Below are 15,171 nucleotides of genomic sequence, written 5' to 3'. Positions count from 1 at the left end.
TAAAGTGTGCACAATCAGTTAATTGGTTCTCTATCATCAACTCATTTGATGATTGTTTTATTTCTCTCCGAAATTGTTGCAATGATCATGATTCACTCGAAGTGTATCCGAATTCAGATGGAGATAAACGAAAATTAGCAGAACATCTTAGAGAAAAATATATGAAATGGTTAGCAAAACTTATTTCAACATCTTCAAATATGGTCTCGGTGGTTCTTCCATGGCTCTGTTTGGCAGCGTAGGTGGTGGTATTTGCACCAAAGCAGCAGATGTAGGTGTTGATCTTGTTGGCAAGGTTGAGAGGAACATTCCTGAAGACGATCCACGCAACCCAGCTATCATTGCTGATAATGTTGGTGACAATGTTGGAGATATCGCTGGTATGGGATCAGATCTATTTGGGTCCTATGACTGAATCTTCCTGTGCAGCTCTGGTTGTTGCATCCATATCATCATTTCAAAACTCTCATGATCTTACTGCCATGTGTTACCCCTTGCTTATTAGTTCAATGGGTATCATTGCTTGCTTAATCACAACTCTGTTTGCAACTAACATATTTGAGATCAAGGCTGTGAAGGAAATTGAGCCTGCATTGAAAAAGCAACGTATTATCTCCATAGTAGTGATGACTATTGGCATTGTTGCTGTAAGCCTAGTTGCATTGCCTTCATCCTTCACTATCTTCAATTTTGGTGCCCAGAAGGTTGTAAAGAACTGGGCGCTTTTCTTCTGTGGTGCTATTGGTTTGTGGTCTGGCCTTGTTATTGGTTTTGTCACTGAATACTGCACTAGTAATGCTTACAGCCCTGTCCAAGGCCGATTGGACTGGAAGCAGAAACTAATGTTATATTTGGGTTGGCTGTGGGATACAAATCTGTTATTATATTTGCTATTGCAGTAAGCATTTTATGAAGCAAAGAAAGCTGCCACAGTCGGAAAGTATTGTCATGTCAGGAACAGAAACATGAATCAAGGTTAACCAATGGAAAAACAGTGATTCCCATCCAGCTTCGGCATGCAATATCTATTCTCGAGCAGTTCATTGAAGCTAGCAGACTGTTTCTACAGGAAGCTAGCAGACTGTTTCTACAGGAAGACAGAACAGTTTCTACAGGAAGACAGAACAGTTTCTACAAGAAAGTGAAAAGAGGGAAGCCAAAGGAGAAATCGGCCAAGATGCTAGCCAAGGACGTCACCAGGGCCATCAAAGACAAGGGGAGAGATTTGGTTGCTCAGAGGATGAGCAACACTTTCAGTAGGGGGGTGATGATGAGCCCCAAAAATGTACAATTATTTGGGCTCATTCAACCTCCTAATTTGGCTTAGTCCACCATTCTCATTTGTTTATTGCATGTTTTTGATTATTTTTATGTTAATAGAGTGAATTTGGTTAGTCATTATGCCAACAAGTCTAATGGGTGCTTTGTGTAGCCTTGTTGGTCAACTTGGAGACAAAATTGAAGGTCTTAATGAGCACTTGGCAGCCAAATTCGTGGGAGAACAAGCTAGAGGATTTGTAGGAAGGTGTCCCCCTCATTTATGGACCCTTACCTCGAATTCTCCACCATCAGCTCGGAGTTCAAGGGCCACCGAATTAATGAGCACAAGGGCAGCCAAGCAAGTCAAGTTGGACTGCTGTTAACTCCAAGTCTTGGGCAGCCAAGTCCCTAACTTTTAGGAGGACTGTTGGGTCCTCAAATTGTATAAATAAGAAGGCTTGGGGCCTCATTTGGGTTAGCTAGTTGGTAGTCATTTTTGTAGCTAGTTAGTCATTTTGTTTTAGCTATTAGTTAGCTAGCTTGTAGTTCAATTTTTAGGCCATGGATTAGCTTTTCTTTCAGCTCATTCTCAAGCTCTCCTTATGGACAGTTTTGATGTACTTTTCATTTCTTGGTTAATAAAGATGGATCCAGCTTTGCACCAGCTCTAAATCTCTCTTGGGAGGCTGTAGTTCTTGGGGTTGGGCCCATCTCAAGCGCCCAGTACCTCCCTTGTTTATCCTTATGTGTTTGTTGCGTTCTTGAAATAAAATCTGCTCTTTAGACTTAATTCGTGCTTTGTTACTTAGGTTTCTTTTGATGGTTCAAGTAGCTTTTCATGTTTATAATAGATTGGTAGGAGTTTGTTATGCATTTAAACCTTTTGGCATGTTCTTGCTCACGTGATATATATGGTTCTCTTTGCAAACAAAGCTGCTGTTTATTCATTTCATTGATAGTTGGATTGAGTTAGCTAGGACTTGGTTTGTTTGCAAGAATTCATTGATTTGTTTGAATAAGCATTGTGCAGGGCATCTCTATCACCTTCATCACCTCCTCGTTCATCTCAGCCTCGTTCAGGTCAGCTCCTCCATCACAAAGTCTGTTCCCTCATCTCCCATCTTCTCTTTTGCCAAGTAACCTTACCTTCTTCCCCATTGTTGTCTCAACTACCTTCAAGCCAAGTCAGCTTTCCACATCATCTCACCACTCCATCCATCAGTTCCTGGGTCACTTCAAACCCCCATCCTACCTCCATAACCATCCATGCATCTTCCATCAACCATCCATCCTCAAAAATCCAATTCGTAAACATCCTGTAGAAGAAATACAGAACATCCTGTAGAAGACTTACAGGACTTTCCTGTAGAAACCCCTGCAGACTTCCTGTAGAAGTTCATAAGCACGGTTACATGTCATCCAGACCTTGTGAAACTCTCGGAGAGGATGTCAGGTATCCCTTAGACTCTCTCTGTACCATTCCAACCTTTCCCAGAGCATTTCATCCCTTGATCCATCCCTGCACAGTGGAAAACTAGTTAGAAGCACATGCATGATAATTTCAACAACTTAATCAAAAATACAAAAAGATGTTTTCTTCAGATAGTGATAACTTAGACACATGCATTTTACCTTCCTAGAAGTAATGGCATCTCTTCTCATAGTTTGCATTCTCATTTTTACATCAGTAGGACTAGTTGGTAGAATTAGGGTTTGCTAGGGTTTGCTAGGGTTTGCATTTCTTTTTGGCTTTCAGTTCATTTTTGCAAAATAGATTAATTTCCTCTAAGATAGCCTTCGTCCATCATTTAGCAAGCTTCTTCTGAGAGCATATAGAAGTTGGATTGAGCCCTAGCGGACTTGTGCCAGCTGACCAAGTGACAGCTGCGACAAGAGCTAGTACTTGTGCATACAGCACCGCCGCTTCCAAGTTTGTACGAACTACCGGGTTGATAAAATTAAGAGACAGGAAGCCCCAGGAGTTGCAGCATTATTGCTACAATACTGGAGCTCACCACAAACTCACACTTCTTGATATTTTCTAGTAACTGGTGCTTCTTCAATTTTTCTAGCACATGTGTCAAATGTGAAATATGCTCCTCCCAAGTAGCACTACATACTATTATATGATCTAGATAGACAATAACAAATGAATCTATAAAAGGGCACAATATATCATTCATTAATCTCATAAACGTAGTTGGTGCATTACATAGGCCATATGGCATTACTAACCACTCATACAAACCTTTCCTAAGTTTTGAAGACGATCTTCCATGTATCTTCTTCTTTGACTTGAACCTGGCGATATCCAAACTTCCAGTCTAGCTTGGTGAAATAATTTTCTTGCTGAAACTGATCTAGCAAATCGTTTATCCTAGGTAGGGGGTATCTATTCTTGAGTGTGATTTTATTCAATGCCCTATAATCTATACACATCCGCCAAGTCCCATCCTTGTTTGGCACAATGATGATGGGTGACCCACATGGTGATGTCCTTGATAGAATGACACCTTGTTCCGGTAGTTGCCGCAACTATTTTTTCACCTCACTTGCTTCTATAATAGACTTCCTATACAACCCAAAATTTGGCAATGGGGAGTGGCAATAGCTGGATCTCATGCTCCACTTCTCTCTTAGGTGGTAACCCTTTAGGCTCTCAGGACAATCCTTGTATGCATGTAACAACTCCTCCAATTCTTGTTTTTGTTTCTTAGTACACACCTATAGGGATGCCTTGCCTCTTATTGACTCCTCTTATTACTGACTTTCTCTTAAAAGGAATAAAACATACTTCTTGCTAAAAATGATCAATTTCTTGGCTTGGTTGGCACTTACCAGTGAAATTTTCGAATTTCCTTTATGCATATTGATGATGAACGATTTTCCATCCTTGATGTTACAGTACTAGTTATCTCTCCTCATGAATATTGCATAACACATGTACATGTATGGACTACCAAACATGACTCCACGTACAACAAGTGGAACCACATACAGATCCACTTCATCAATAAAATCAGCACTGAGAGAAAATATAATTTTGCATTGTTTTGTTACCTTTAGCTCTACATCCTTATTCATCCATCCCAGTGGATATGGGTTTTTATGATCATGAACATCCATCCCCAACTTCTTGACCAACTCTACTGCAATGAGATTTTCCATTTCAACTTCTCATCCACATCCAAGCTAATTTCAACTTGGTTGCTCGAATCAATGGTCATGAGATTCATTTTCTTATTATCTCTCTTCTTGTTCTTGGGGTTTAGCTCTCGATGCAACTTCCAACACTTCTCCTCTATATGGCCATCAATGTTGCAATGGTTGGTAAAATATTTTCACTGGTGTGTTGTAGTTTCCATCTTTTTATCTTTTCCCCCTTTTTGCTTCTTCTTCCCCTCCTTAGAAGCTTCATGTTTCTCCTTCTGCTTTGATCCACTTGATTGCACTCTTTTCAAGCCTACGATCTCCAAGTATTGTGCCTATACACAAGCCTTGTCCACCAATTTAGGCTTGAACATCATCACTTTCCCACGAAGATGGCGGTGTAGACCCCACAAATACTTGAGTACATTTGGGTTCCTTGGAGCAATACCCAACATTATAGCCATATTTCTGAATTTTGTGGTGTACTCCTACATGCTTTGGCCAGGATTTTCCCTGAAGTAATGCCAAAAGATCCAGTGGTCCTCCACATACCCAATGGGATAAAACTATGACTTAATGAGGGTTTTTAAATCCTCCCACTTAGTCAATGGAGCTTCTCCCTCCAATCTCAAGGTCTCTGTGTGGCTCTACTGCCAAGTCAAAGCATGGCCCTCTAATTTTAGTTGTGAGAATGAGATCTTTTTCCCTTCCTCGTTCTAATGGATGCTTAAATAAACTTCCCATTGCTACAACCAATGGTTTAGCTTCACAGAGCTGATATCGCCATGGTATAGCTTGATATTAAATTTTTCTTCCATTTTGAACAGGGGTTGATTCACGACACTCGAACTGGGTTGATCTATTTTGGGTTCTTTCTTCAGCTAGTTCTCCATGTCTTCCCATCAGATAGTGCTTCCATTCTTCACGGCTTGCACCATGGCATAGAGGTCTTTATCCTAGATAGGTTAGTTAAGAACAACCCCATGAAATACTTTTGAATGGTAGAAAACGGGTCTTCTTCATTGGATCAAGACAACTTCCATTGGATACCCACTCAGATCTATCTCCACTTCAAAGAACCACTGTAAGTTTGGTAATGCTAGAACTGGTGCTTGATTGATCCATGATTGATATTCTTCTTTAGCTCCTTGAAAGCCTTATGTTGACCTTTTCCCCACTGGAAACTCTTGCCACTTGTTATTATGGCGTGGAGTGATGCTGCTACAGCAGAAAATGGGGCTATGAATTTCCTCAGGTACTGTGTTGCTCCAATAAAACTCTTGAACTTAGAAACATTAGCAGGAACCAACCATTTCATGATGGCCTCCATATTGGAAGGATCTATCTTCAACTCCCATCCATCAATCACATATCCCATATACACTAAAGACTTTTGCGCAAACTCACACTTCTTGAGATTTTCTAGCAGTTGTTGCTTCTTCAATGTTTCCAACACCTTTGTCAAATGTGAAATATGATCCTCCCAAGTAGCACTATATCCTAGTATATTATCTATATAGAAAATAACAAATGAATTTATAAAACGCTGCATTATATCATTCATTAATCTCATAAATGTAGTTGGTGCATTACATAGGGCAAATGGCATAACTAATCACTCATACAAAGCTTTCCTGGTTTTGAAGGCGATCTTCCATGTATATTCTTCTTCGACTCGAACCTGGTGATATCCAAACTTCGAGTTAGCTTGGTGAAATACTTTACTTGCTCCAACTGATCTAAAAAATTGTCTATCCTGGGAAGGGGTTATCTATTCTTGAGTGTGATTTTATTCAACGCCATGTAATCTATACACACCCGCTAGGTCCCATCCTTCTTTGGCACAATGATGATGAGTGACCCAGATGGTGATGCACTCGGTCGAATGACACCTTGTTCCAACAACTGCTGCAACTGTTTCTTCACCTCACTTGCTTCTATAAAATTCTGCCTGTACAACCCAATATTTGGCAATGGGGAGTCTGGCAATAGTTGGATCTCATGCTCCACTTCTCTCTTAGGTGGTAACCCTTTAGGCTCTCGGAACACATCCTTGTATGTCTGTAACAACTCCTCCAATTGTTGTTTTTTTTTCTTAGTACACCCCTCTAGGGATGCCTTGCCTCTTATTGACTCCTCTTTAGACCAACTTTCTCTTAAAAACAATAAAACATACTTCTTGTTGGAATTGATCAATTTCTTGGCTTGGTTGGCACTTAACAGTGAAATTTTCGACTTTCCTTTATGCGTGTTGATGATGAACAATTTTCCATCCTTAATGAGTCGGTATTGGTTAGCTCTCCTCATGAATAATGCATAATGCATGTACATGTATGGACTCCCAAACATGACTCCACATACATCAAGGGGAACCACATCCAGATCCACTTCATCATTAAAATCAACATTGAGAGAAAATTTAATTTCGCGTTGTTTTGTTACCTTCAGCTTTGCATCCTTATTTACCTATCCCAATGGATATGGTTTTTGATGATCATGAAATTCCATCCCAAACTTCTTGACCTACTCTGCTGCAATGAGATTCTCCTACGATCCTGAGTCAAACATAACATCAACCTTTGTCTTCTTGACCTATATCTTTATATGGAAGAATTTGGTCATTTCTTTCTCTTCCTATTGCTTGAGGCTACTAAGATTCACCTCCTTCTACATTGATGTAAAAACGAACTTCTCATCTACGTTCGACCTACTTTCAATTTGGTTGCTCGAATCAGTGATCATAAGATTCTTCTTCTTATTATCTTTCTTCTTGTTCTTGGGGTTTAGATCTAGATGCAACTTCCAACACTTCCCCTCTGTATGGTCATCAATGTTGCAATGGTTGAAGTGGTTTCTATGATATTTTCACTAGTGTGTTGTGGTTATCGTTTTTTTTTATCTTTTCCCCCTTTTGCTTCTTCTTCCCATCCTTAGAAGCTTCATGTTTCTCCTTTTGCTTCGACCCACTTGATTGTGCTCTTTTTAGGCCTATGTTATCTAGGTATTATGCCTATACACAAGCCTCGTCCACTGATTTGGGCTTGAACACCATCACTTTCCCACGCAAATGGCGGCACAGGCCCCCCAATTACTTGAGGAGTACATTTGGGTTCTTTGGAGAGATACCCAACATTATAGCCAAATTTATGAATTTTTTGGTGTACTCCTGCACACTTTGGCCTGAATTTTCCCTAAAGTAATGCCACCAGATCCACTGGTCCTCCACGTAACCAATGGGATAAAATTGTGACTTAATGAGGGTTTTGAAATCCTCCCACTTAGTCAATGGAGGTTCTCCCTCCAACCTCAGGCTTTTCATGTGTCTCTCCCACCAAGTCAGCAAATGGCCCTCTAATTTCAACCATGCAAATTAGATCTTTTACCCTTCCTCGATCTAATGGACGCTAAAATAAAATTCCACTTGCTGCAACCAATGGTTTAGCTTCACAGTGTCGGTCTCTCCATGGTACGACTTAATATCGATTTTTTCTTCCATTTTGAACAATGATTGATTCACGCCACTCGAACTAGGTTTATATTGTTTGGGTTCTTTCTTCGGTTGGTTCTCTGTGTCTTCCCAATCTCCCGATCCCCATTCTGATTTGTCCTCTGCATTCGAACCCCCATCTTCTCCAAATATCCCCAGCTATTGCTTAGGGCTACCATGAGTATGTTTACAATGCGGTTTATATCCGGAACTTGTTGTTCGAGCCACAAAAACCTCACCGCTACAGGATCACAAGATTCATTTACAAATTTATCAACCAATATTATGGTTTTACAGTTTTCAACCTCACCAACCTAGATCTCCTGCAAATATCTACAAATACCCAAAGAAACCTTCTCTGATAGCAAATGATCCATAAAATTCCGTGGATATTCCATTAGACATTTCATCACAACATATTTAATAATGTTATATTAAAACTCTAAAAATTTTACACTATTATAATTTATTAAACTTTTAAATCTGTGGATTTAACTATAATTTTGCATTCATGTAGATTGAAATTATGAAGAAAAGTAGAGAACTAAAAAATAAGCAAACACACATACAAGGCACAAGATATTCTCTCTGGGAAACCCTTTCAGGAGAAAACCCCGCTGGAAGGTGAGGTCGCTTATATCTGGAAATATGGCTGCAGGTACAAAGAAGTAATGTATGTGGCTTATGGGATGCTAAGTGCATAGATCCTATCTATGTGCTCTAAATCCTATCTATCCTGGCTATCTTTGCTCAGCTATGCAACAAAATGCTCTCGAAAGAATGGAATGCCTCTTCCTCCTAGTGGCCCGATTATAACACACCCCGATAGCTTACTAGTGGTTAATTTTGACTACATCAAGTCTTAACTAGAGTTACAAAATAGACTCTTCTAGAGTCTTTTACATCACAAACAGGTGGCTATCCCCTTTTACATGAATAATGGGGGCTGACAAGGCATCCTCCTAAACTATAGGTGTGAAAATAGGAAGGTCAACTTCTGAGTGGCATAACTTTTGCATATGGACTCCAATTGACGTGATTCTTGCATTGTTGGAAAAGTCTTTGTTTTTAGAATAGCATGAAAAGGTGTTGCACTTATGTGGTAAATTTTTACCCCAAAAAACATCATTGTATGCCTCAAAATGCTCCTGGAAGGTTTCAGACCTTGTTTCACCAAATTGGGTCTCACCGGTAAAAACAGTCCCGTAAGATGATCCCTCCATTTTTTCCACTCCAAATGCATTGAGATGGATTAAAAAAAATATAATGATCCAATTCAGATCACTCCCATAGGTATTGTGAAAAAAAATCTATTGACACTCATATCCCACCCAAAGGCCAAACACCCATAGGATCAATGTGGTTGTTTGAATCTTAGTTCGTGGCCTCTGAGCTCTACAAATATCATTTAGGTCCTAAAGTGTTTTTTTTCCTCCACTGGATATGGTACATGCGTCATTACCAATTTTAATTATAGAAAACATAGCAATTTTGCCAAATATCCTCCATAAAGATCAAAGATCACCTACAAAGGTCTTGTGTGGTTATTTGAGGACTACTACATGAATCTTGCTCCTGAGTAAAAACAAATATTTCCTTAACACGTTATGGTCCTTCCCTAAACATTTTCTAGGCCACAAGTGCATTACGTAGTGTAAAAACCCTTAATAGAATTGAGTTCCAATCCAAAGGATTCCAAGCCCAATTATGGTGCTTAAAGGATATGAGTGATGCTTATATTCACCCAAATACTAGAGATATCCTAAAGAGAATGTTTTTAGTGGTTCAAGGCCTTGTTCATGACCATTTAGGTTGAGAAGAATATTGTAGAGTATAAATCCTTTGTTTTCCTCTCAAAACCATGGCTAGGGTCCTTAAACCCTTTCTTATTATGCAAAACATACTATGGTGCGCATATTCCTAGTTATAGGCCTTGTTCATGGCCATTGAGCATGAGAAAAATTCATTTAGAGCATGAGGCCTTTAATTTCTTCCCTCATCCATGCTATAGGCTCTAACTTCAATATGTGTTACTAAAAAGCTCGTAATGTAGCCCATCTCCTACTTGGAGACCATATATCCCTTAGAAAGGATTTGTGTGGTTGTTTGAACCCTAGTTCATGGCCCTTGAACTTAAGAAGCTTTGTCTCAAGCCTATTTTGTTTTCCTCCCTTAGACTTGGTATACGGCTTGAGACCCATTTTTAGTGTACAAATTTTTTTAATGAACCCAAAGATCCCCCAAGAGGCCAAATATACCCTAGAAAATTCTTCTGTTGTTGTTGGAGAACTATTACATGAAGCTTGATATTTAGAAGATTCAAATAGGGCTTAAACTCTTTATATTCCTTCCATAACCATGTTCAATGCCTCAAGTGCATATGTAGAGAATAAAATCTCCTAATGGAACTAAGGTGTGACTTAGAGGTTCAACGCCTTCTTCATGGTGGTTCACTAAAAACTATACATTCTAAGCCTAAGGTTCCACACTAGTTGAACCTTAAAAATACAACATATTTATAAATTTTGAGATGGAAAATCTCTTGGATATACTCTTAAGGTAGGGATTTACATTCTTAGTGAAAGTTCTAGTTAGCAGTAGGAGTATATGTAGGACTTCATTAAACTTTGGAGAATCATTAATTATTTAATTTCTAAGTATGTTTATAATTTCCATCGACATACATTGTTAGACTAATGATTACATTGAGAGGGGGAGTGAATCAGTGTAATGACCAATTTTAAACAATTTAGCAATCAATCAAAATTGTAAATACAATCATGTATCATTAAAGATAATAATCACATCAACACATGAAAACACTAGTTATATGTGGAAACCCTTGCGAGAGAAAAACACAAATCATTTTATCTTCTTCAATTTTTTATTACATTCATTTGCATGCACCAACCCCCAAAATGAATTTGCGGGAACAAACCCCAAAATAAATTTTCAAGCACTAACCTGCTATATTCTACAACCTAATTGAGGCACCAACCTCGATGATATGCAAGCACCAACTTGCAATAGGCTTCAAATTGATTGAGAAACCAACCTCAATGGAGGCAACTGACTCCTTCTTCAACATGTAGTGGACCACTTTTAACAATATTTCAAATTGGACCCACAAAAGCAATAAAATATACCTCTTCCAAGTCTTATCATATCATCACAGCTTCAACTAGTTCTTGAAACATCAACAATAACCCATTCTTCACTTCTTGTTTGTAGACTAGAATATTTTGACAATGATGAAAGTAATATAGCTTACTGTCCTAAAATATCTATCCTCGTGACTTTTCATGTCCCTCACATAGATCTCAAGAAAATTAGAGCCATATCCTCGTTTTTCAAAAATCAAATTGACCTCAATTATCCCACAAAACATTATAAAATATAATTTTTCTACAAACTACACCTTTCCAGTTGGTTATCTACAAAATGCATATTTCCAGCATGTGCTAAAAAAAATGCACTCCCTCGGTTAGGAAAAGAGTTTGAAAAAATGAAAACCTAAGGAAAATAAAAATTCAGTGAGCCTGGTTGAGTTCGAACCTGTGACCTCCCATCACAAAAAATAAGTCTCTACCAATTGCATTATTAGATTCCTCATTCAAACCTTCGAGAAAAAAAAAGTTATAATCATAAGTTGTGTCATGCAATCGAAACCAAAGGTGGGGGCGAAACCCAACCCTGCAAATAAGTTCCAAGGCAACAGACTGAGTACTAAACGTGAGTGCCAACCAAAGTTTTGAGCTAACAAAATAAGTATAAACCCAAGTGCCAATCATAACCTTGCAACAAATTTTATGATTATTAAACAAGAGTGTCGCCAAGGTGTCATGCCAACACTAGAGTGCCACCAAAGTGTCGTTCCAACACCAGAGTGCCAACCACAACCTTGAAACCAAAGCCTCAATCAAACAGACTGAGTATTAACCCGAAATGTTATTCAAAGTGTCAAGCTAACAAACTATGTATCAAATCATAGTGTTAACTAAGTGCTGAGCTACAAACCAAAGTACCAAACAATGAGCCAAGCCATGGACTATGTATTAAATTGGAGTGCTAACCAAGTGTCAAACTATAGACAGAAGCCCAAAACAAAGTGTTGAGCTATCGACCAGACTGCCAAAAAACGTGTTGAGCCACATATTGAGTATTGAATCATAGTGTCAACCAAAGTACCGAGCCATGGACTGAGTAATAATCAAAATATCGAACCAATATTTGACCAGAGTGCCAACTAAGGGCCGATCTACAAACTAGGTACAAAACGAAATTCCAAAGAAAGTGCCTAATAAGCCTTGCGAATGACATACCAATCCCACCAATGATTATGCCAACCACATCAAACAAAAAGCCACATCAGTTTTCATACAAATCTACCAACGTGTCAAACCTCATCAAACCATCAAACTTCAATGCCAAATCCAATAGTGTCAAACCACATCAAACCCGATCCCACAACTTTAGGTATGTTTCTCTTCATTCAAACCACAGGGGAATCCCCAATTGTTGGTTATGAACTGACAACTCAAAACTCACTACACTCCCACTCATTTGATCTAATATAGCTAGTTATTTGTACTTGAGCAGGGGCCAAAAATTTAAATGGAGCTGACTCTAGAAGCATCATATGACCAGTCAACATAACCTAGTCCTGACATGACCGTGATGTTAGATATTCCATGTGGCACTTTTTGAGTGGTGCCACATGTCACTCAGATTTGGCGACACTGTCACATCATCATTTCCACATCATCACCCTCGAGCTACTCTTGTGTTGGCATGTGTCACTATACTACCACTTGTGGTTCCATGTAAGGGGGACACATCATGCTCATCTATGCTTGGGGGCTCCATTTGGAATCCAAGTAAGGGGTCCACTTGATGTATGCCATGTGTCATAAATTTACTAGACCAGATAAAATCCATGTGGAATATATGGGGGATGCATCCATCCTTAAATGATGTGCAGATATGCACACAATCCACCATACACATTATCCACAACCATTAGTTTATCCAAAAGGTGAATGATGTTTAGTCTTGTTAAATAGTGCACATGTCTATGCACCTAAATCTATTGATTGCTCACTAATGATTGGATCCACCCTGAACATGCACAAACTTTAACAAATTTGGTGTTTTATAACCAAATTTAGGGTTTTTAACCCTTTTTGTCAATGTCACTTCCAAACTAACTTATCTTCTCATCTTGGAGGAGATTCACCAAGTGTAATATATTGTTGGAAAGGTCTCAGAGAGGAATATCTAACCATACCACATATATTTTCATTTGATCATCATAACTTCACCAAAAACTCAATAATATTCAAATTTCTTTGTCATAATTTATGTGATCTTTCAAGGCATCAGACAATAATTAAAAAATCTTCTTATTTTGACATATCCTTTGACATCAATGACACGTTTCCATTAATGAAAACACTATGTCCAACAATTTCCCCTTTGTGATTGAAGAAAACACCACCCGACATTAATGGTCATTGATGGCCATAGATTGAACTCCCCCTGCCAAATTATTGGTCCATGAAGGACATCCATGCTCAACTTTTGCATGTCAGATAGTTGTCCCAGGGATGAAACCTTATGATTGAACCTTGAAGGGAGTGATCTAAATATCTTCAAAGAACATCAACTTCATTGACTTCTTCACCGAGACCTATGATAGAGTTGACAATACTCTCTACTCAATGGGAATATGAAGCAATGTTTTCATCTTCTTCCATTTTCAAACTTTCAAACTAACCTTTGTATGTTTGTAGCTTGGCCTTCTTCACCTTGTTATCCCCTTCATAACAAATTTTGAGCTTGTTTCATAGTTCTTTGGCTGACTTGCAATGCATCATTATAGGTCATCATCACATCAACACATGAAAACATTAGATGTACGTGGAAGCCCTTGTGGGAGAAAACCAAAAATAAATTCATCTTCTTTAATCTTTGATCACATTAGCTTGTAGGCACCAACCCCCAAAATAATTTTAATTCAAGCACCAACCTATTGTAGGCTACAACTTGATTGAGGCACCAACCTTGATGGAAGCACTCGCTTCCTTCTTCAACTTGTAATGGATTACTTTTCAAAATCTTTCAAACTGGATCCAAAAGCTCAATAAAATATACCTCTTCCAAATATAATCATATCATCACAACTTCAACTAGCTCTTCAAACATCAACAATAACCCATTTTTTACTTCTTGTTTCAACACTAAACTTGCTCATCTAGCCCATAATATTTTGACAATAATGAGAGTAATATAACTTCTTGTCCTCAAAAACCTATCCTCGTGACTTTTCATGTCCCCCACATAGATCACAAGAAAATTCAAGCCATATCCCCCATTTTTCAAAAATAAAATTAACCTCAAATTGGCCCACAAAACATTATAAAATTAATTGTTATACAAATTGCACCTTTTCAGTTCATTGTCTACAAAACACACCTTTTCAGCAAACATTCAACAAAATGAACACTTGAGGGAAAACAAAAATTTCAGAAGCTTGGTTGCATTTGAACCTATGATCTCCCATCACATAATAGAACTCTCTACCAATTACACTGTTGCATTCCTCATTCAAACCTTCAAGACAAAAGTTGTTTCAATCATAAGTTGTGTCATGCAAATGAAGCCAAAGGCATGGGAGAGACGGAACCTTGCAACCAAGTTCCAAGCCAACAAACTAAATGCTAAATTGGAGTGCCAACCAAATTGTTGAGTCAACAAGCTAAGTATTAAACTAGAGTGTCAACCATAACCTTGCAACAAACATGCTAAGTATTAAAACAGAGTGCCACCAAAGTGTCGCACCAACACTGGAGTGCCAACCACAACCTTGCAACAAACAGACTAAGTATTAAACTAGAGTGCCACCAAGGTGTTGCACCAACACTGGAGTTCCAACCAAAACCTCATAACCAAAGCATCAATCATACAAACTGAGTATTAACCTAGAGTGTCAATCAAAGTTTCGAGCCAACAAATGATGTATTAAATCAAAGTGCTAACAAAGTGTCATTCTACATACTGGAGTGCCAAAGAAAGTACCGAGTGACAGACTATGTATTAAATTAGAGTGCTAACCAAGTGCTAAGCTATAGACTGAAGTCCCAAACAAAGTGTCGAGCTATAGACCAAAGTGCCAAAAAAAGTGTCGAGATATAGATTTAGCATCAAATCATAGTGCCAACCAAACTACCGAGCCATGGACTGAGTAATAATCAAAATTTCAAACCAAGATTTGA

General features: G+C 38.5%; 1 protein-coding gene across 1 annotated transcript in view; it reads left to right on the top strand.

Moving 5' to 3' along the window:
* The first annotated feature begins 220 nt into the window (after positions 1-220).
* Positions 221-15,171, top strand: part of LOC149239399 (pyrophosphate-energized vacuolar membrane proton pump 1-like) — a 33,256-nt gene continuing 18,305 nt past the window's right edge. The window contains exons 1-3 of the mRNA XM_089369848.1: positions 221-380; positions 430-647; positions 806-898. Of these exons, the coding sequence (XP_089225974.1) occupies positions 221-380; positions 430-647; positions 806-898 (471 nt within the window). The remainder of the gene's footprint in view (positions 381-429; positions 648-805; positions 899-15,171) is intronic.

This window comes from Pinus tabuliformis, chromosome 8 (genome assembly GCF_031772625.1).
Source record: "Pinus tabuliformis cultivar Carrire ecotype Pingquan chromosome 8, CPIR1, whole genome shotgun sequence".
NCBI classification, from domain to species: domain Eukaryota; kingdom Viridiplantae; phylum Streptophyta; class Pinopsida; order Pinales; family Pinaceae; genus Pinus; species Pinus tabuliformis.
This window is presented reverse-complemented; position numbering and strand designations above follow the sequence as displayed.